The sequence below is a fragment of the Opisthocomus hoazin genome, chromosome 1, assembly GCF_030867145.1.
Source record: "Opisthocomus hoazin isolate bOpiHoa1 chromosome 1, bOpiHoa1.hap1, whole genome shotgun sequence".
Taxonomy (NCBI): Eukaryota; Metazoa; Chordata; class Aves; order Opisthocomiformes; family Opisthocomidae; genus Opisthocomus; species Opisthocomus hoazin.
This window is the reverse complement of record NC_134414.1, coordinates 30,790,321-30,814,253: the sequence shown is the minus strand read 5'-3', so window position 1 is coordinate 30,814,253 and position 23,933 is coordinate 30,790,321. Positions and strand designations below refer to the sequence as shown.

General features: G+C 41.7%; 1 protein-coding gene across 1 annotated transcript; it reads right to left on the bottom strand.

Moving 5' to 3' along the window:
- Positions 1 to 1,491: 1,491 nt before the first annotated feature.
- On the bottom strand, positions 1,492 to 8,680 carry RFXAP (regulatory factor X associated protein). The gene is made up of 3 exons (XM_075420583.1): positions 8,184 to 8,680; positions 5,327 to 5,434; positions 1,492 to 3,226 (listed from the first exon to the last, which is right to left on the bottom strand). The coding sequence occupies exons 1-3, from the start codon at positions 8,634 to 8,636 to the stop codon at positions 3,116 to 3,118; spliced, it is 672 nt and encodes a 223-aa protein (XP_075276698.1). The 5' UTR covers positions 8,637 to 8,680; the 3' UTR covers positions 1,492 to 3,115.
- Between the last annotated feature and the right edge of the window lie 15,253 nt (positions 8,681 to 23,933).

Below are 23,933 nucleotides of genomic sequence, written 5' to 3'. Positions count from 1 at the left end.
AAGCCGTAAGGTTGCAAAGTTCTATGCAGTCAAGGGGCCAAAACGGTGGATTCGAGCAAGGTGTGGCGTTTTTGTGTGAAGTAGAGCTACCACAGTCTGGTGCAGAAAAGAACCATGACTCGTACATAGATTGAATGTGCCACTTCTGTCTGAACAATTCTGCCCTCTTTTCTGTGAGAATCAAGGCAAAACATCTGCACCATGCAGAAAAAAGTATTATTCACACTTAGTGATATTCTGTAAAACAGTGTAGAGCACTGTATAAAGAACACTCCTTGGACTCTTGCCTCTCGAGAATGAAAAATCTCAGACATACTTGGTCTCAGGAGCCTGAGATGAGTGCAGCTGAGAGTCCTCTGATCAGCCCCAGAGGACTCTATCCCATGCCCTGTCACACCAAGAAAGATGTAACGGCTTCTAATCGAGTGGACATTTTCACAAGCATTCCTCCTGCTGCATTTGATTTGAGGCATTCTGAAGTCGACATATTTAGTCTGATGTTTGAACAATACACTTTTTAACACACTCCATTTTCTTTGGCTGGAATTACTCTATTGTAAAAGGGATTATTCACGTCTTGTGTTTTACTGTTAATAAAGATATTTCTGATTTAAGAGCTCTTTCCCTTGTTGTCTCCCATTTTTCTCTTTGAAAGAGACTGGCCTTGGAAAGCTGTAGGTCCCAGTCTGATCACCAGCACATTTGGGAAGCAGAGCATGTGGAAGGGCTTTATTCATACAAGTCAGGCTTAGGCAAGAGGAATCCACGATTCCACTGACTGAGGAATGGGATGAGGCCACACTTCCAGCAGAACGGGACGCTAGACACTATATAATGGATTGAAAACCAGTATGGCACTAAATCTGCATGTTATAAAGTAGATGCATCCCTCACTGTCCTGTGGTGGATCTGAAGATTCAAGAGGATGGTTCAGCTTACTTTTGAAGGAGGCAGCCCAGACCCTGCTGAGCAGTGATGCTGCCCGAGGACAGAAGCCCCAGCTGTGGACCAGACTGACATTAGTGAACAGACAGACTTCCAGCTGTGCGGGTCTCAAGTTAAACCAGAGAAATAGTACGAGTGCACTGTTACAGAAGTCAGATTTTAATCTTCCTAAAATTCAGATTTTTTTTCTGCAACAACAGAAGCAAGGGAGTAGAAGACATAATGGCCTTGGAGCCACGCGGACTCTGCTGGGCTCACACCCGGCTTGGGAATCCCACCCGACACTGCCCGAACAGGACAGCCCTGTGGCCAGCGCATCTCCAACGCTCTGCACCGGCCCGTGGGCACCGACACCACAGCCCGTCAGAAACACGGGACAGCTGGGCTGGGCTGCGCTGAACATCTCTGCACAGCCCCAGCCAGTTTCCTTTGAGGTAACCAACTCGTTCGGCACTGTCTTAGCAAACACTGCCTGTGCCCCTTTTCTGCCGTGTGGGTTCATTTGTTTTCAAAAGTTTAATCGGATCTGTTCACCTAAGATGACCATTTAAAACAAAAGCAAATACTTTATTCTACAATTTCAGCCCATTACATTTTCACCTATGTTCTGACACACTAAAAAGAGTAATCTGATTTTACTTAAAGCACTTTAACAACTTTCTGTAAAATAGCCTGGGAATACAAATTTTAATGCCACCTAGTCAGAGCTAGCCATTTCAGTACAGGAAAAAAAACCCATACAAATTTAACAGAACAACAAAGAACAGGCTTTGGTTTTGTTTTCTAAAGAAAAACAGAGATTTTACTCACTTATTGGTCCAGAACTGTTGATACAAAGTTTTTCAATTTCTTTTTTAAAGAATAAATTTCACAACACTAAACACAATAAATCTATACTGAACAAGCTCTATACATACACAAAGTATAGCTCGTAAAAATTCAAAAGACTAACAAATACTCCTGAAGAGACATTATTCAGCGGATCAAACTGCTGCAAGATTAAAGTAGTACTTCAACAAGCACCTACACCATTCAGATAACCTCTGTTCGGACACGCGTTTTCATACAACTTTGTTAATTTTGTTTTTAAAAACAAAACGTGGGATTCAACACTTACATAATATTTGGATTCTTAACCCAATCAATTGCAAGTTCATCTGCTTTGGCTGAAAACCTGAGAAGTCCAGCACTAGAGCTGATTTAGGTATCAGTGGTCTTAACAGAAGAATTTTAACTATACGTTGTTTTTTTTTTTTTAGAAGAAAAAGACTACATAAAGGAAAAAAAATGCACGATCACATTTTAGTTTTTGGATGCATTTGCTATTATGAGTTAAAAACTTCAAAATTTAATTTAGTCACTCAAAAATGAGTGACATTCTCATCTGCAATTAAGTTGTATTTCATGTATAAGAGGTTGATCCCTACAAGTAACTCCACAAAACAAGGTCCAACTCTCAGTTGCATTCCACCTAATTCTTCTCTAAAGCATTCTGCCATTTATCTCTTTTGGAACTTTTAAAACACAAATTCTTTTACATGCTTTGTACAAACAATGAAGCATTTCAAACCCGCACAACTTGCAGATAATGAATATATAGCAGGAGAATCACCTGATTTGCGCTTCTCTGAGCCACTGGATCGACTTCTTGACGGCATGTTGTCTTTGCATTTAGCACAAGATTCTACTGGACGCAAGTCTCTCAAACCCCTGAGCAATTGCTGTTAGGTCATGCCACTGGCCTGGCTCAAATTCAGGACTTCTATTTCACAACTTCCATAGAAAGTAACTGATTTCCTTCAATGATTGTCATCAAAGAGTGACTTGTTTAACAGTAAATCCTTATATAAAAAAATGTTAATTTAGTGGAAGACTTTGGTAGGAAAAGGGTGTACAGCTAAACATTACTAATATAAACAAATTTCTATTAAAAAACTAAACATTGAAACGAAGTTTTAAAAAGAATCAAAAAATAGACTCCTCCAGATTTTCTCACAACTTTGCAGACACCCAAGCAGCTCAAAACCTCAAAGTGCAAACAAGAAACAAATACAGAACAGCAGCAATTTTAGTCTCCTTTAAACATTGAGGTTCTTTGTATTTATATAAAATAGACATCCTCTTCCTCCTTCAGCACCAGACTAATCAGCATGTCATTGATCTGTTCCGATTACCCAGGTGCTCCTTGAAACTGTTGCTGCCTTTGTTCCAAAGCCTGCTGACTTAACAGTTGCTGCTGTTTCTGCAGAAACTGCACTACTTCTGGACTTCTGAGTAGGGACTGCAAGAAAGAGAAAGTAGACTTTACTTCAAAGAACTCACATTAACTAACTACCATACTGATTATTATTACAATATTTTTCCATTAAATCAATTTGCACATTACCCATTGCTGTGGTTTAACCCCAGAAGGTAACTGAGCATCACAGCCTCTTGGTCATTGCCCCCTGCAGTGGGACGAAGCACTGTTCAGCAATAACCAAAACATCACTCTGTTACCAAAACTATTTTCATCACAAACCCAAAACATAGTCCCATACAAGCTACTATGAAGAAAATTAACTATCTCAGTTAAAAAACTGAGAACATACATACAGAACAAGAGTTGAATTAAATACTGAACAATTAACAAAACATGCTCACAAAAACCATCTAGAAACTGTTTCAGGACATCAGCAGCTAACCAGAAGCAGCATTAACACACATCCTGAAAGCAGATTCAGAACACAAAGAGTATACAATATCGCAAAAAACAGCAAGCAAACAGGAGTAATCTACTGACATACTGAAAACACTTTTCAATTGTGCTTCAGTTTTGAGCCAATTTCTGCATCTCCCCCTGCAGACAGCTCAAACATACTGTAATTCTACAGCAAAGCTCACATGCCTGTCAGAATTCACGCGTCCGGATGATGCTCTTTAGTCACACAGTTTAGTTTTAGGTAAGTCTTGTGAGAAGCAGGGAGTTGGACTTAATGATTCTTATGGGTCCCTTCCAACTCAAAATACTCTTATGATTCCATGTTCCCCGAGTGTTCAATTCCCCAACAGCAGTACAGCCACAAGGGATGAGTTAAAAACCCCTCTGCCTTCTGTCAAAAGACACAAGTATCTAACGCTATTTGCACCTGGCTCCTGGCCTGAACAGCTGCAGTCTGTGATCCAGCTCCAGCTGATCACTCTCATCCCTGCATGGTGGCAGCAAAACAGTGTGTAAGGTCAAATGGCAAATCAGGCTGGGAATGGAACCTTCCGAAAATTAACACAGGAAAAAGGGTATTTTTCAGCTGAATTAATTCCCTAGACTACTTGCTCGTTATGCATGGTCACTCCGCTGATGCAGCCAAAGAGGTACAACTCTGTAATCCAGACTTACGTTCAAAAGGACCAGCAACTTCCAGGGCAGGGTCTACAACTTTATGCTATTAGGGGCAATTCTGCAGAGATCATAACTGAAAACAAACAGTCTGCATACAACTCACACCTACAGCAGCACTGAACAGGTAAGGTAAGGTGAATCAGCCACTGAAAGCAGCTACGGATAACAAACAGGCTCGCTGCACAGATGTGCAACCACCTTTTCCTTACTCTACATTAGCTTTATCGAGCCACTTCACTGCACAGGGTCGTTCTGCAGTAAGTAGTTCTTTATCTGCTGCTGTTTTACGACATTTATGACTCTTAAATTTCTTTGCATAGCTAACGGAGAACAGGCAAACAGTCCTATTAAATTTTGGAGAAAGGAGGCTGTAAAAACAATAATGTAGAAAGTAATGAAGAAGTCCAAGGAAGAGCAAGTACTGACTTATTTCTCTTCATTTGCCTTAATTCTTTAAATATACTTACAGGAGCAACAAAAGTGTTTCAAAACTTACAAGGCATTCATGCAGTCTACAAATATTGCATATCGTTGTGTTTGCTTGCACTGTTTGCTTTATCAACAAATACATACTCAATTTTAAGTGTGATATGATAGGTCTACAACTTTTAAAACACTACAGTAATTAAAGCATACAGCAGACCAAAACTCCATGCATTGTCCAATCTAAAGCCTTACAGAAAAGTTAATTCAACAAGTTAAAAACATCTCAGTTATACTGTAAGCGCTATTTACCCTAAAGAAATGACCACGTTGATTTAGTACTACCAAATACTCAATTTCAGTGAGCATGGCAGTGATCATTACATTTAGTCATCTTAGTATTATTCACACAGAAGCTAAGGCACACATTTGCTCTGCACCGTATTTCAAATTTGAAAATATGCACATGAAGTGTAGGATCATTGAACTGATTTTCGTCTTTCACAAGGGTGACAGCTAAACATCGTTACACTGTCTTTATTTATTTGAGTTCAAATCCTCTGAGAAAACAAAACTTACCAGCCTCTTCTTGTTCAATACTTGTTCTAGAAGAGTAGGTCTTGCTGGACGATCTCCAATGGATCCTGTTCTCTGTTTTGTAACAGAAACTGAACCTTCAACACCATCCTGCACATTAAAGAAAGAAAGAAAAAAAAAAAAAAAAAGTGAGACTCTAAACCGTGAAATAATGACACATTTACTTTTCACCACAGGAAAGTCCCAAGACTAAAGAATGCTTGCCTCAATCTGCACAGGAAAATAACAGCACCAGAATGGAAACAGATCTGCTCAAGAACTGTTCTCTTCTTTCCACATTATTGTCACTATTTCACCAGTGACAGTGAAGTAATGCAGCTGAGTTAGTCTTGTAATAAAACTGCAAAATTAACCAAGTTACTATGGCTAGTGAATGGCTTGAATTTATTTGATTGCATTCTTAAAAATGAAGTCATTCACAACAGCTCAACCTCCAGCTTGTGGAAGTGAACCATATTTAACATTTGCAATTGGGTAGGAATGACAATAATACTTCTAATAGCAGAATAAAACATACTTCAGAATACTATTATGAACTCGTCAAAACCACAGGCAAGAGACAGTAAAATCCACACGGTTTTTCCTTTGTAAGTTTATTCTGTTCCTTGTACAATCACCAGTCGTATGAATTAGACTTCCTTCTACAGAACGTGGCTTCTACAATCTGCTGCAGAGAAAACACTCATAGTTTGGAAAATTTCAACCAGTGTTGAATCCTATGGGTACTGAAGTCATAACTTACTGACATTTACCTGGAAGGCTTCAAGCAAGAACAACAGCAAAGTATCCCAGTACCTTTCACTTCAATCCTGTCCACATAAGTGAAAAATGAAACTTGTATTAGGAATCTAACTCTGACCTCACTGTATTTTGTGGGGCATGAACAGACACCACTGCAAAAAAAGCATATTAAGTTTAGCACTAAATATCCTGCTTTCTTCTGCAAGTTCAGGCCTTAACTTCATTAACATTCAAACCAACCTGCACTTGCAGAAACTGGAAGCAAGCCCGCTCTCTTCCAGCACACTGTAGTCACTATTTCATGTTACAGATCAAAAAGTCTTAACCCATCACTACATGAAATGCAGCAATTGTACCCTTCTCCCCTACTGTCCCCTTTTCTGAACTAGCACAAGTATTTGTGTAGACACATCATGAACTGAGCAGGATGAATTACTAGGAAAGGCAGAGAGAACAGATGAAATCCCGCCAGTATATAAATCTAGAATTCACCCACATCTTGAATACCGTGTGCAGTTTCTGTTCTCTCATGTGAAAGAGAAGCAGCTACTAGAACTACAGAAGGTTCACAGAATGGCAACAAGGATGGTAACAGTACACAACTTTTTACTCAGAAGCAAGCACGCTACGCCTTTTGACTGTGGGAAGGGAACAACTTAGAGGCAAGCCTACCAAGTAAGCATCACAAACAGAACAGGAATCAGTCATTTGCTACATCTTCTAATGTAAACACTAACTGATAAATTAAGCTAACAGCAGCCAGGTTCAAAAACAAGGAGGAGATCATTCAAACCAGGTAGCAGACCTGAAGAAACTATCAGTATATAATGGATCCTGAGAGTTACAAGGGTTCAACAAATATCCCCAAAATACATGGACCAGACATCACCTAAGAGTGAGAAAACCCACATGTCTCTCAGAAAGTCCTCCGAGCTGAAAGAGAAAGAAGCTGGGAGAATATTCCCTAGCAGCATCACATACACTTACTTTTTTCTTATGTACCTGCTTCATGACAGCTCTTACAGCTAAACAAATAAAGACTATTTGGTGTGACACTCAGTATGGTTACTACTATATTTTATATAAATAAAACCATAAAAATGAAAGTTTCTGGATGACTAGTTTGCAGTTAGATCAGTTCCCAGTCACACAACTTCAGAGACAGCTGTGCTGACAAAAAAGGGTTGCTTTTAGCAGGAGTGCCAGGTAAGATTTTTTTTTTTTCCTTCTGGCAACCACTATTTTATACTTGTCCCTTCAAGCCCAAACTAGGCAGCACCTTCAAAAGTAAAACCACTTCCCTCTTTCTAGCTCCTCTAAACGCAAGGTCTTCAATGCTAACTTGGTAAAAGCAACCACCAGAAACTATGTTATCCTGGCTGAGTCAACAAACTGTAGCGAAAAAAAAAAACAACCCTAAGTTGAATGTTAGCATCAGTTCTCCCACTATTTCCCCATCAATACACATAAATTTATGAAAGTAAGTATGAACTATTAGTGGTCTACATATTTCACTGCCATTTAATACAAAAAAATCAATGAGCATCTTGAAGAACCTACACAATTGATTTTAATATGTATCAAGATATACACTATATACTGATATATATACACTACATATTGATATACACTATATGATATATATACACTATATATATAGTATATATAATATACAATATGATCTGATGCCCAATGGTCTCTGTTACTTTAAAACCCCACATTTCAGTACCAACTGGGCAAGACTGACATCTGTCTTAGATCTACGCCTTCCTCTTTCCTCCTGTGAAATAAAACACGCGCCGCGCAGCGAAGCTATCTCTTAGCAGGAATTTTCTTCCCGGAATCTTCTGGCACAGCTGTAAGTTGCTGCAGTTTATATCAGAAAAGAAAAAAAAAAGGGGGGGGGTTCGCTCTTGCAGCAGCGCGAGCTGTCGGACTGCCCTTCGCCGCCGACACCGGAGCTCTCCCCCCTCTCCTCCGCGCACGGACGCGTCCCACCCGGCCCGACACAGCCCGCCCGCCCACGGGAAGCCCCTGCCCCCAGGGCAGCGCCGGGCCGCCCACCGACACCCCCCCTCCCCCCCTTCCGGCCGCTCACCTCGGCCCGCGGGCCGCCCCCCGCCGCGGCCGCCCCGCCGCCCCCCTGGGCCTGGTCGCTCTTCTTGCGCTTGTACTTGTCCTTGTAGATCTTGTTGCGGTGGCGCTTGCACATCCAGGGCTTGCGCTGCTTCACCACCTGCGTGGTGGTCTCGCTGCAGCCCTGGTAGGTGCAGCTCTTGCAGCCGCCGCCCGCCGCCGCTTCGCCGCTCGGAGCCGCCGCCGCTGCCGCCGCCTCCTCCTCCTCCAGCTCCTCCGGGCTGGCCGTGCTCTCGCCGCCCGCCGCCTCCTCCCCCGCCTCGGCCTCGCCGTCGCCGGGGCCCCCCAGCTCGTAGAACAACATGAGGCCGCCGCTCCCGGCGGGCGCCAGCGGCTGGTCGGCACCCGGGAGCGGCAGCACCCCCCCCGCCACCCCTGCCGCCGCCGCCGCCTCCTCGCCGCCGCACGGCTGCATCACGAGCAGCGCCAGCTGCGGCGGCGGCGAGGAGGAGGCAGCGGCGGCGGGGCTGGCCCGCAGTGCGCCGGTACCCGAGCCCGCCACGGCCCCGCCGCCTCAGCCCGCCGATTCCCACCCCCCCCGCCTACAGGCGCGCCGGCGCCGCCGCGCCCCGCCCACCGCGCATGTGCCGTTGGGCCGCGCACGCGCCCTGGTCCCGCTGGTGGCGGGGCGGTGGCGCTGAGAGGAAGGGGAGGGTGCGGGGCCGTGCGATCGCGGCGCGGCCTGCTAGGCGGCTTGGTGGGGTTTTGCCTTGCGGCGATGCCAGCTCGAGTGGCGGGGAGCATTCGTGTCCTCCGAGTGCAGAGAAGCCCCGTGTGGCCGTGCCACAGCCGCCGGGGTGGTTTGGCCCTGTCAGCCTGTTCAGCCTCCCGGCCTCCTGCGGCCCCGTGATTGTTACCTGGAGTTGAAAATAACTCCCCAAACACACCAAGTGTGGTTAGAGAGGAGACGTTGCTTTCATTCTGCACGGGGTGTGAGGTGGAAGAGTTTGTGCAATCATTGAATCATTAAGGTTAGAAAAGACCCCTAAGATCATCGAGTCCAACCATCACCCCAACACCACCATGCCTGCTAAACCATGTCCCAAAACGCCACATCTACACGGTTTTTGAACACCTCCAGGGATGGTGACTCCACCACTTCCCTGGGCAGCCTGTTCCAATGGCTGACCACTCTTCCGAGTAAAGAGATTTTTCCCAATATCCAATCTAAACCTCCCGTGGTGCAACTTGAGGCCGTTTCTCCTTGTCCTATTGCCTATTACCTGGGAGAAGAGACCAACACCTGCCTCACTACAACCTCCTTTCAGGCAGTTGTAGAGAGCAGTGAGGTCGCCTTTCAGCCTCCTCTTCTCCAGACCAAACAGCCCCAGCTCCCTCAGCCGCTCCTCATAAGACTTGTTTTCTAGACCCCTCAGCAGCCTCGTTACCCTGCTCTGGACACACTCCAGCACCTCAATGTCCTTCTTGTGGTGAGGGGACAAAAACTGAACACAGTACTCCAGGTGCGGCCTCACCAGTGCCGAGTACAGGGGCACGATCACCTCCCTACTCCTGATGGCCATATAAATCAAGAAAACCTACTGGCATTCATCATCGGATAGTTATACACAAAAGTTGCAAAAAGCTCCACCTAACTAATACAATTATTCCACCTATCTAATGCATATTCATTGTGTTGCACAAGTAGGGTCGTCTGCGCTTGCGCGGGGATTGTGATGAGCCAGCAAAATCATCTATGCCCGCGCAGGGGTCCCAGAGGGTCTCTGGTGGTCACTTGGGGGAGGAAGACCCCTACTCATTTGGTCCTTTTTGTTGTCGTGTGTCGTCAGAGGACACCAGAGTCCTTATTTTTCTTGCCAGCTCCTTGTTTCACAGTCTGGCAGTGGATGCATGTCCTTGGTTTGGTTGAGGAAGTCTGTAACCAGGAGATGTTCCTTATCTGGAACACAGGCTGCCATTCAAATACTTTTTCATGAGTTAGTAACTCTCCTTGAATTGTAACCTTATTCTTAACTATTAGTTTGCCTTATTAAAATATGTCTGAGTGTACGTCACCAAGGTATCATGATGGCTGTCTGAATCCAACCTGTCCAGCCACTGATCTTCACAAGCACCACCCCTGGGCTGTGCTTCTGTCCTCTGCCACTGCCAGCTGGAGAGTGGGGACACAGGAGTGCAGTTTGGCTTCTTCTCCCACTTTGCCTTTTTATGGCCTGCAGCCCGCTGCTTTCAGCTTGCTGCTCCTTGCCCTTTCTTTCCTTCATTTGGGTATCAATTCTCTCGTTGGCTTACTTCTACATGGCTCTTTGGATGCTTTTTCGCTATTAGAAGGTTCATCTGGGCAGCTAAGACCATCTTCACCCCATATGTGCCATTACAAATAGATTATTCCTAAGTAAACATCTTTATTCTGCAATGTAAATGAATGCTGTGCCTGTAATGTTAGCCATTTTTTTGCTGTAGTCCTTTTTTCTTTTGCAAAGGTCTTACATTTTATTCCAAGAATCAATGAAACTGTCACGCCTTCCTTCGGTTTTGCTTCTACTTCCTCCTCCTGTGTCACAGGCTCTGAATTTTGCTCTCTCCTTCAGAGAAGTCCCACTGACCTCCATCTCCTTGATCACCTGCTGTTTGCCCCCCTTCATTTTTCTTACCTCTTTACCCTCTGTGGGTTCTTGCCTTTCTCATTGCACACGTCGATTCATCCCATATTGAAGAAACAGTGCCGACCCCATTTGTTCCCTGACAGTCACCGCAGTTCCCTTTTCCTGCTGTTAAGGTAAGCAATTATGCTGTTTACGGTTGTAGCCGTTCGGTTTCACCCTTGACCATGTCATACAGTTCTCCCCCACTTGTCAAAACAGCTGGTGACATGGTAGAGTCCTAGACAAATCACAGTGAACTGAGTAGCTGCGTCCTCATCACCTTTGACCCACCAGTTACCCCTAACATGGGAGAGATGACTCCCAGCTCCACTGTTTAAACTGGAATTCCAGGCTATTTCTTTTCTGTCAGTGGAGACTTACTTTCCCCACACCTGCCTCAGAACCTTTTCGTCTCTGCTACAGCCATGGGGGGACGACTCACAGGACCCTCTCTTCAGGACTCAGGCCTGGATCTGTGCCAGTAGGGAAACGTCTAAAAATTACATCTAGCTTCGTTGTCCTCCTGCCGCTTAGCTCTTTAGATGTGAGATCCTTGAGGCAGAGGTTGTCAGTAAATGTTTGCATTTTTTTCACATTGTAGTTCCATTGAAATTATTTTAGTTTATTTCTTTTGCTTTAAATGCATCTGGAAAGAATGCCTACTTAAAATTCTAAGTGTCCCTGGCATTAACGGAAATAAAATCAAAAGTAATGATGAATCAAAAACAACGGGATTTTTCTCCAGCCACGCTCCCTGCACATATCCACACTATAACTAATTAAAATGCAAATAAGAATTGGGAATCTGATACCCTTTAAATCTCAGGAAGAAGAGTTGCTTGTGCCCTTCCCCAGCCTCTGAAGTCCCACTGAGACAGCCAGGTTTGGCATGGGCCAGTCACACCAGTACATTGAAGCCCTTCAGGGCAAAACGAGAAAATTATTTCTGGAGTGAAGTTTTCCAATCAAATGCTCTGCTGAAAACTCCCACTCTCTTTGAATCAGTTGGATTCTACCTCTGCCACCGTAACACATGAGATCTATTCTGTGATCTCATTGGAGAGGGTGTCTGGAAGCATACTGCAGCTCCTTAGTTCTCATTTTCCTCATCTGAGGAAAAAAGAACAACAAAAAACCCCAGAGAACTATCAATACCTTACAAAGATATTGACAGGGTTAATTAATTAGCAAATTGATTTGATATTTAATGAGCCTGTTAGTAGACTGCAATGTGAAGTATTGACCAATTCTTTTTACCCCAGGACATTATCATCTTCGGGGGTTGGACTAGATGATCCACAGAGGTCCCTTCCAACCCCTACAATTCTGTGATTCTGTGATTCTGTGATCATCTGCTTGCTTGAGGGCATAGAAACATAAACAGGAATTAAATTAGTGGCAGCTAACAAATTAAGCCCTTCTTAAATAGCTGCCATCGATGCTTTATTTTTTTCCTGCCTGGTTTGCTCAGAAAAGAGAAATGTTGTGGTGGAAAAGAAATCAAGTGAAGTACTAGTTTCCTTGGGCTGCACTTCTAGCAATCCAGCTCTTGGGGAAGGAATGTCATGTTTGGAAAATTTTGTCACTAGTCTGTACATCTTTGCCATCCAGCCAGGAGCAGCTGCATCATGTTTTGCCCTCCCAGGTGTAATTAAGAGGAGATGCCAGATGTGATTATTGAAATCTAATAAGTTCATTTGTTCTTAGGCTGACAGCTGGTTGTTTAAATAGATTCTGTAATTTTCTGCTTTCATTTGTGTTTGTGAAATAGTTCATTTTAATATTCTAGATTTCTGTGCCAGTTCTTAATATCCAGTTCTTAATTGTCTTGGGAAATTACATGTGTTAAAAAAACAGATACAGGATAAGATTCAGGAAGGTAATCATTGTTGGAGAGGCTGATCTGTCCTACTTACAGACCAAGACAGTACTAATTATAGCTGCAGTAATATTTTTAAATTGTGAAAGTTATTTCAGCATTTGCCTATGAGTGATGGTATGAATTCTGTCCACTCAATATCTATCAATCTCTCTCTCTCTCTCTCTCTCTCTCTCTCTCGCTCTCTCTCTCTATCTATCTGCCTACCTACCTACCCACCTATCTTTTACGTGGAAGTGCATTTGCCTTTATCATGTGTTTTAAGAGCACAGGCCATACTAAGAACTTCTGTGAGAAGCAGGATTATGAAATTCATACATCCAGTGTTGTTATATCCCTACAAAGAAAACATAATCTAAATGCAAATTATCTTGTAACCTTCTTGCTCTGTTATAAAACAAAAAGATGGAGTCAAAGAGAGCATCTGGGTTTTTAAAACAGCTGTGAAATTTACCTGAAAATTACAAGGGAATGGAGACTGCTGGAGGAAGCTGAGAACTAATAATTTTTAAAGCACATCTCTTTAGAAACACATTATTTGATGAGGGAATCAAAATGCAAATATATAGTGAAGAGAGATTTTTCTACTTTATTGTACCTCTTACTGCTTAGCAATCTCCCCATTTATTCCTCCTGCCTGCTCTTGGGGCTCAAGTCAAATTACACAGTGATACAGTCATGGAAAGGTTCAAAATCTCAGCAGCCTCAGAACAGGTCTCCCCTCAGAGGAAGGCAAAGTGCAGAGTGATCACTATGCTCACTCATACGAATTTCCAGGTGACAAGAAGTGCTGAAGTCTTACCGTGCATAGCAAAGCAAATGTCTGTAAGCTACTGTAGTCAGTTCGTGAAAACTTGGTTTTCAGATAAGTGTACAAAAGTTTGATGCCTAGTTTATCAAATCTTATAAACATCCCTTTTTACACTATTCAAGTGTTTCTGATTCCCAACAATAGTAGGAAGGACTTTATGAATTACAGACAAATTTATTTTTGCAAATCATGGAAATAAAATACTCTAAATAAACAGAAATTTGGTTTGCATTGTAGAGATGTGTTCTGCTTTTTATGTATGAGATGAAATGGCCATCAGAAATGGTTTATTTCCCAGGTCCTTCTCATTTTCCATGGTTACCTTTGTCCCATGACAACAGATAAATAAGTCTGCTGAAAGTAAGTCTCCCCTTTCATTTACTTACATTTAATTAGACATAAATTAACTGGCTTATAAATAAAAATAGCATCCACGATATAATAAAACCAATCAAAAATAGAGCTGAATAGAAGTGTGCAGGACAGGAGTTAGAATATGCCTTGAACCTCACATTGGACATTTATTAGCCCCTGTGATCTCAACAGCTTTTATTACTAGGACACTTCTAAATCTCAGAACAGTGTTTCTTTGATGCTCTTTTCAGTTGCTGAAGTGCACCTTATCTGGAGCCCACCTTATTAGTCTAGGTGGTTTCCATGCACAGTGAATGGATGGGTGGTCATAGCTTTCAGCACCTGAGCAGGATCGGTGTCATTCTGAGTGTTCTCCCCCCGTGCAGAGCCGGCATCCTTGAATTTGTCCTGAGATCTCTCCTGTTCTGTGTGAGTCATGAAATAAACCTTTGTGGTATGGAACACTTATCACCTTGGCAGAGGTCAGTAGCTGCTAATTCTAGTTATTACTGTTTCACAGATTGATTCCTTCTCAATCTAAATCATTCGATTCAAGCCTACTTTAAAATAACATGCCAGAAGATCTCTCTCTTTATAGCCAAGAAAGCGTGAATAAGAGAGAGGAAAATTGCCTACTGTAGCAAAAGTAGGTGTAGTCACTCTGCTTAATGAAGCAATAAAAATAAATAATGGGATAAATTTACAAAAATAATAAAAAAAGAAAATGTAATGATCTCAGTTTTAGACTATGAAATATTCTCATCCAGTAGAAATAGGGAGAGTCTCTCTTATTAAGAAAGTTAAAACTAGATGGAAGCAAAGCTCTAGGTAAGGGAAGCAATCCTCTGTTGGCAGGGAAATGTGTTAGATGAGCTGCTCGGTCCGTTGCTAACATCTGTGACTGCCAAATGCAAGCAACACATACCTGCATCTGAACATCAGCATCTTTTCCTTTCTTTCTTACAACATTTGGTAAAGCTGTGTGCGTTTTTTGACCTTAGTGTTGACATTCTTTCGTGATCCAAAGGAGTCATGCCTTGGGGTTACTCCTACTGTAGAGTTACTTACACAGGTTGTGTTCTGAGTAGTCTTTTCTCACTTTAATCAAGCAGTGACATATTTCCCGTGTAGTTCCCGTAAGTAGGTTTTTCATGTCATTTCAAGCTAAAGTTGGAAGATTTACTTCTGTTATCTGGACAGCAAAATTGATATTTTCTGGTTTTGACTTAATGCCACACATTTCTCACATATAAGTGTTATCAAAAGTGTCTAGTTTTTCTGAAAGATGTATTTCATGCTGGAGAGTCCCCTTCATGGATGAGGGTGGCACTGACCCATTAACACGAATTTGTTTCTTGAACAGGAGTTATTTTTGCACACTTTTCTATCATTTTGTTGAAACCCTGAAATAGTAATTTTGCCAATTCTTCTACACAGTCAGCGGTTTTTCTAGGTTTGTTTTTCAATATGAAGTCGGGGATTTTTGTTTTGATTTTTTCTGTTTAAGACACCATTCTTTAGAAAGTAAGATGATCACAATCCCCTTGTCTTTTTTGTACTGGAGCAAGGGAGAGAGCACCCATTCTTGGAGAAAGGGAAGGGCAGAAGCGTAGAATGTTCCTGACACAGGAAAGTCAACATGCCCTGGTTTATGAAATTGCATGTTAAGAACGATCAGTAAATAAGATTTGTAGGCTCCTCATTTACATGCTTTGCTAGCCCACTCTTCATCTTTGTAGAAAGTCAGGGAAAAAGCAGTCAAATTCATGGCTTTTTAATGCATTTGTTGTATTCTTCTCAAGATCTTATTCCTGTTCTCTTTTGAAATGCTTGGCAAATACAGGTACAAAGGGAGTTCATGTACAGGGACTTCAGCATGATCAGGTTCAGACGATCAGAGATCAGAAGGGACTCATTTTTGCAGGGGAGAGGGAGAGGCATTAGCACTCTACAGGACTGAAGCATGGCTTGATCCTCAGAAAATAACGAATCTGTGCCTAAGAAGCTATTTCTTCTCCCCTTTCTCAGGCTGATGTTAAGACTTGTGTGTTTAGGAACACGAATAACATTTTCTAGACAAGCATGCTGTCTTTGTACTGTGTGCATACAGCTATTCTCTGCCTTTCACCTTTGCAGCCAAGAACATGTCTAGTTTGGACCTGAATGCCTGTCTGCAAGCATCTGGGATTAACAACCTGTTGGAAAGTCCTTGGGGACCCATCTGTTTTCAAAGCCATTCTATTGAAGCTGAATGTTTAAATAGTTTAATTCTGGAGGAATCAGGGCCCAGACTTCCAACTGAATCAAGCTGGTTCCAAATACAGGAACCTGAGATAAGCTGTCAGAGAGCTCGAAAAGGAGTCATTAAGTGGCCATCTGAGCACTGCTTAGTCATTTGCGTATATCTCTTATTTCTGATTGCCTCTATCCTTCGCTTTCAGAGATCTCGGGCCAGCTCCTTGGTTAGTACTAGATGCCCTGGGACTGCTACTTCACACAAAACGTTTTTCTTAAACATTGAGTTTATTGGTCCCATCACGCAACCTCACCTCAAGCATTTGTATTGATTTACAGACTTTTTACCACATTGGCATTGCAGCTGCATACACCTGATGCAAGTATTTCTGGAGGCGTATCACACACACTGTTGTACTTCAGCATCAAAAGTTGTTTCTAGGCAAAAGAACTCCATGTATTTTTTCAGAAGATTTTTGTGAACCCTGAAGTCCCTGCAGCCTCCCAACCCACTTGGCTGAGGCCCATCTGTTTCTGCATAATTCTTACCCATTCCAGCCAGGATAAATGTTGTGATTCACTGGCTGAGCTTCTCCCAGTTGGGATCAATGGCTTGTACTGTTCAGTAGACACTCAGACTCTGTCCAGGTCCTGGTTATTATTTTAGAAGCAGCTATTGGCATACAGAAAGCTAGAAGTTAATTTGGCCACTGCAGACTTAATGGCTATGCTGAATAATGCTACTGGTTGCATACTCTGGTACAGGAATATTAGGGAAGATTATGTTGCTTTGTACGTTGGAGATGATGAGCTTCAGATCCAGAATTTTCTGAGGAAGAAGCAGATATTCATGGAGTTTTGTGAAGGAGTTGCTGTGTTACTTCAAGTCATAGCACTCAGAGGAGACCACCTCCTTAAGGAAGGAGGGCAAAATGTTCCCCTTTGAACAGTGCCACCCCGACTGCTGCAGATTTTCAGTAACTCTGTTCAGCAGAGAAAAGTCAAGCTGTTTGGACTGCAGTGGTGGAGTGTTGTGTAGTATTTTTTATGAGTTAACGCTAGATAATAAACATTATGAAAGATAAGGAGTGAGTGACTTGCAGAAAAATATAATTCCTCAATTCCAAAAGGCCGTATGTCCTAGAGGGGGAAATGAGCTGTTTAGTTTGCAAGTTTGAGACTCCCTTCGAAGGTAGAGGGATTCATGAGTAACTACATGGTAAACATGGGAAAAATGCTGAGGGGTCTTGGCCTATTAAATGTTGAGAGGAGTAAGAACAAGTCCTTCCTAAGGACTTTGTATACATAATTATGAAGTTTATTTTATGTTCTAAATAGGCAGCATCTTGTAGGCTTAATGAGCTGTTAGCATTCAACATCCTTTTTTGTACTGTTGTGTGAGCAGTCTTACAGCAGTCTGTGCCACACAGTCAGACTCTCCTGATCATCCATTGGATGGTGTTTGGGAGGGAAGGGAAAAATGTGCAACCTAGACTTTTCTGCCCTCCACTCTCAGTTTTCTAGACCATTTTATCCATCCTGTATACAGTTGGGCATTTAAATTATTGAAAGCAGTTTAGGGAGCTCACAATGCAATATGAACATGCTCGAACCATTGAGGAATTTTTTTAACTCCTCATATATTGACATAAGGATAATTATGGCTTATTCTCTCTTCAACAGAACAGTTTGTATAAAAAAAAAACTCACTACTTCTAAATGTTCCTCCTTATATTGCAGCTCTTGTACGATGCTATGGAATAAAGAGAGTGATTCTCATGGTTTTATTTTCTTGTTATAAATTATTCTTCACACAAAGGTTGTCATGAAGACAATTTTATTCCAAGTAATATGTGAAAGTTGACTAAGGACCAGGTAATTCTTACTCAGCTGCTTTTTCTCAATAAAGAATTATGAGTCATGTTTAGAAACATGTAAAGGTCTGAAAACTGTAAATCTGTTCCTCTTTGCTTCTCTTTGGCACTGCCACTCCACCAAGAGGTTCCTCCACGCTTCTTTATCCTGAAATGAGGAGGGCCGGTAGCTTCAGGCCAGCGCTTTGAGCATAAAGCCAGTTGACAGTCTGCAGTGTAAGGAGTACACAGATGCAGATTTTGGACTTCATTAGTGGTGATGAAAAATGCAAATACTGTGCTTTAGACAATAAACACAAGCTGGAAGTTTAGATCATTGTGTTCCTCTGAAACTGCCTGTGTTACAAAAGATTTTTAGATTTAGAGAATCTAGATGTTACAGTCTCCCCTCTCATCTGTTTTACATAGGAACTGTTTGTTTGATTGTTTTAAAAACAGTATTAATAAAGTGAACCTATTTCTATGTATGTTTATTAACTATCCAGTATGAAGGACTGCTAATTGCTAAATTCAGCTCTGATTTAAAGCCTGAGCAGCCACACTGAAATCTGTAAGAAGAAAGTCAACTCTGCCAATTTCTATATAGCTATGCAAATACCACTCAGAGCAGAATTTGGACCTACAAGCCATGTATTTGTTGACAGTTTCTTCTATGACTCAAGCCTTACTGTTGAGGAAACCACAACGCCTTTACCTACTCAGGCAGTGTCTGGAAGATCCATCTTGCTCGTAAGAAAAAAGACAAAGAAACATTAACACAAAAATCAGTCACCTCTACTGACTGCAGTGATATCCCTGAAGGCTAATGATTTATTTTACTGTGTTTAGTCCTCCTAGTTGGCCCATGACCTGAATCTCTTGTTACCAGGGTAAATGTGTCAGATGTTTGCGGTGACATGACCAATTGCAGCTGTGTTTGGCCGATTTCCACCGGCATCAGATGTGAGCTTGTATATAATATCCTTAATTTTATGGTAGCTTGCTGACAGGTGAGACAGCCAGCGCTACTTAGAGTATTAGTGTAATCTGTGAGAGTTGCTCTTTAACCTGTGTCTGGCCTTATTAGTCTTACCTGCCTCTCTGCTCCCACATAATAAACCGATTGTACTTAAAGTAATGGTCTTTCAAGCATGTCCTAGTCAGGCAGATCAACAAAACTTTTGATCTTTTAACAGTTTATTCTGTAACAAATGCATGATCCTATTATGTTGAAAGTGTAGAACACCGAGAAGGGAGGGCTCAGACTGCCAGTGCTAACATATTGTCAAACTTTCTGAAAATTTGAGACAGTAATTTTCTTACACGAGTGATGCTGCACTGTTTAGTGCCAAATGATGGTAAAGAATACATAATCACAGAGTGGAAAATTGGTGGACCAGTAAGCAAGACTAATTGCAGTCACTGTGGAAAAAAGATTACTCAGTAATTATAAAAAAGCATATTACATGCAAACATGCACAGCGTGTGTAGAAGAGTTATTTTTTTAAAACAGAAAAAAATATGAGCAAAATTGTGTAAAAACAAAAAAAAAAGGAAAATAATTGGTTTAAAAGAATAATTTTTTAAATGGTTAAAAAAGATAATTCCAATATATCAGAAGGGACAACTTTGGCTTAGAGCCAGCCTTGGCACAGTAATGAAGTCAGGGCAGGTTTTGTTGATAAAAAGTGATATGTAATGAAAAATAGGTAAGGAGTTCTGGCTAGAAATTAATATACAATCATGCAATGTAGAAAAATTGCTAAAGAATGTTAGCATCTCTTAGAAAAAGTGATTTAAAAAGAAGATTATTAAAAAATAAATTCTTCTTAGGCCTGCTACTAAATGGAGATGACAAAGTTATTATTAAGGAAAAAAGAATAGAAGTTCAAAAAATATTTCTGTTAGTTCATTGGAAAATGTACCATGCTTGTTTTCCATCAGAAGAGGAAATGAAAAGTATTTTCCCGTTCAGTAGCAGCTGAGGAGGATATTAAACATCTGCAAAAGAAAAATGTTCTGAAGTCCACAGGCCTATGTATCTTGTACCCAGAGACCTGAGGAGCTGGCCAGGTAGACCTCTTGTCCGCCAAAATTCAGTTTTAATAGATCTTGGAACACCACAGCTGTTCCGAGAGACAGGAAGACTGTTAATGCTACAGCAGTATTCCAAAGAGAGGGATGATGGCTCAAAGTAGTATATCCTGGCTATCCTGATGTAAGTCACAGGTATATAAATCTTCTGTAGTGAAGACTAGACATGAATTGTAGCTGCTAAAGAACTGGATATCAAACATAGAATAAGTGCCAATGGTGATTCTTTTTAATAGGAAATAGACCTTTTAAAGTGACTCTGATTTTGGTTCTGGTTTGGTTAGGTTTTTAAAATTGTATTTTTAACATAGTATATTTTTGTTTGAGAAAAGTACAAAATGTGATTTATTTAGGCTTTGATGAGAAATTTGGAAGTATACCAGTGCATTCTGATAAAGATCAGTGTTGTACATGAGCAGTAAAGGATCAGTAAGAAAATAGTCTGGGAAGTAATTTTTTAAACAGATGCCAGTGATGAATTGTCCACGTAGAGTCATAACTGAATATGAATGTCTGTAGTGATATTTTACAGAGTTGTACTAACCCTGAGATTTCTCAACATTTGAATTAATGATGTGGAAGTAAATACAAACAGCTGATGAAATTTGCAGACCATGTGAAGATACATGGTATGGTAGATTACAGTGAGGCTGTAGCTCTGTCCCTAGCATCCTCAGAAAGTGTATTTTACCACAATGCAAAGCTGGGAACATGTAATGTAAGCCAAGCTTATGGAGTGGTGAACTTTCACTGTGAGAATATGGCTCTGAAAATGATTTAAAGGTCACAGTGTGCAAGGATCTCACCAAAAACTCCCCTTGGGATGTTCGGGTAAAAATGTCACTTTCAGTACTCACAGTTAGGGAGAAACTGGGAACTAAAGTGATAAAGATTCAAATGGGACTTTAGGCACAAATTTTTAACAGTGAAGCTGATTAACCACTGGATCAAGCTGATAAAGCAGTGGTGGATTCTCCAGCTTTCTGTTTCTTGGACTCAAGCCTAGCTAAATTTCTGGAAAATGTGTTTAGCCAAGCACAAGATACCACAATAAAAGGGGAGCTGGGAGATAACATTTGTGAAATACTAGAGATTCAGATCGGATGATCTAATACCCCCATCTGATTTTAAACTCTGTAAACCACCATCAGTTCAAATACAGGTACCATAAATCTTACTTTTGATAGTACTCGCGTTATTAGTAGGAAGGACCATAGAGCTCAGTCATACTAGCTAGAGTAGTCTGCAGAATTGTGTATTGTTTAAATATACTGGGTGAACCAAATCCAGTGGAAAGATGTTCTGCAGATATTGCTTTCCCTTCCCCTGTATTCCGGGGAAGGATCATTCCTCTGTTATGTAAGGTTGTGTCTTCCTCACTGTGGCAAAGGAGAAACTTGTCTTCTTTGCCACCTCTTCCTCTGTCGCCTCTGGGTTGTCCGCTATACTCGCTCACAGGAGTTTACTTCAGCAAGGCAACAGTCAGCACTACTGCCTGTGGTGTCCTTCTCTCTAGGGCATCGGGAGGAGCCGAGCTGTGATGCTGACAGCTGGGTGCCTCCTTATTTGTGGAGACAGGCTCATTGCTGTTGTAGCTGTAATGCACTTCTGTGCAACTATTGGGACTTTCCACGGGGTTTTCAGCTTTCTTCACATCGGACAGCAATTTGGGAATTTGTATCTGCTCTTGTATCAGGTAGATGGAGCAGAGCATACCCCATGCAAAGCTGCACTTCAGATAACGCTGCTACTTCACCCTTCAAAAGAGGCCCAGTGAAGAAAGGCCTGGTAGCTTCATATACAGCCAATTATACCCTTGAAATGGTGCCAGCAGTGCTCCCATCTGAGTGATGTTACAAAGAGGAGAGCTTTCTTACAGACAAATTGCCACTGCAGTGACTGCCCAGTAGGCTGAGACCACAGCAATACAGTTGGTGTGAGGGAGAAGTTTTGCAGATCATGTGGGGAGAGTAGAAGAAACAGGCAAAATTTTCTGTCTTTACCCTTTCTCTGTGTTTCAGAATTGCAAGCAGGGAAACGCCATGACAGTGCTGATTCTGGCAGTCCTCGCTGTGGAGGGACAAAGCAATCTCAGGGCAAGGGACACTTTCTGAACCTTTTTATACCTCAAGTTCCATTCCCTTCTAAAAGCAGCATTTCATCTTGCTCTTTCCGTGTGTATGCTATCAGAAAGGCTTCCCAACAGAAAGGCTTGGCTGAGGAGTTTGTAGCTGGCAGGAACCAGAAGGCATTACATACATTAACACAATTCTCTGTCCCTTGCAGCCTGTCATCTCTGTCTTTCAAAGCCATCCTCTGAATTCTGGTCCAGAAGAAGGAAACTGGACAAAATGGCTTCCGCAAATTCTTGACCTGAGCTTTCCCATTAAAGGTTCTGTATGAAAATCAATTCTTTTCTAGTCCCAGTATATCTGATAAGAATACATACTGGTATTCATATGAAGAAATCAGTATGTTCCAGAATTAAAGATTAGAAGCTTCTAGCTTGAGGAAAACTGTTTCTACAGATCTACCTGTGAATGTTTGAGTTTTTTTGTAGAAAAAATACCTGTACTTCACAGATAAGAGGGAGTGGAGCAGAGGATAAGGGAGGGGAGGGACGAGGCATTAGCCATCAAGAAAAATTTCTTGAAAAGAAAATGTGTCAAATTCTCACTTCCTATTCACATGTGGGTGAGGTATGTTTTACCCACCGGCTCGTGTTCTGTCTGGTACTTACTCAGAAATTCTTGTGGCACTGAGAGTGTCTCTGTCATTTGCCATGCTGCACCTACCAAGAGTCCCAGAGTCGTCAACTGACACTGCCAAGAATCATCATAAGAAAAAGACATAAGCTAAAATTATCTAAATAAGCTAAAAGCTGTGAAACAGGCTAAATAAGCTAAAGCCAAAGACATACAGTTGAAACCTGTTTGTTAAATGCCTGAAGGCAAAAAAAAAGTCTAATAAATCAACCCTTCTCAACCCTCTCAAAACACAATGATTGAAGACTCAATTAGAAAAATGGAGACATGACAATAATGAGGGACCATTGCTCTCCTACTCCCGCTGAGTAGAGTGAGCTTCTCTGAGAGATTGTGGGGTCAGGAAGTAAACTACAGTGTGGTAAGGAAGGAAGGCCATTCACACCCCTGTGTGACCAGGAACTTCACCAATGCTGATTTCATTCAGTAGGATTAGTTTCCTTTCTTTCCCACCTCATTCTTGTAAAGTCTAGAGAGCTGTTACTGAAATAACAAACTCTAGTCTTAGTCTGAAATGAGCTTATCTTCTTGATCCGAAGATAAGAGAATTAGATTTGCCTTTACATAATTCCATGGGATCCTCCAGTATTTATATGGAAAGGTTCTCAATTTCCTCAGAAAAGGATGCCTCAAATTGTGAGTGCTGCAGGATCCTAGTGAGCTGTGATATGTTACTTTAGTGACTCTAAATGTAGAACGACATGTGAATAAGTGAATATACAGTTAAAACTTTTAATTTTTTTCCATTTTCTCCTCAGCAGATCTGTTCTGTAGATGAGGACCAAGAATTGGAAGTGTTCCTTTCAGCATCAACATCTCTGAATAGCTTTACTAAATCAAGTTGAACCTGGTACTGGAAGTGTTATGGATCACCCATACCTAGTTCTAAATTAGTCCTCTCCCCTTTGGCTTCTTTTTGCTTTACTGGTCATTCTCAAAAGACACATTTCCCTCAAATTTCTTTTTTCCCAGTTTCCTTATGTATGCCATAAAAATTCTCAGCACTTCTCTTGAAAAGTACTTCTCTCCAAGAAGGCCAATGGGATCCTGGGGTGCATCAAGAAGAGTGTGGCCAGCAGGACAAGGGAGGTTCTCCTTCCCCTCTACACTGCCCT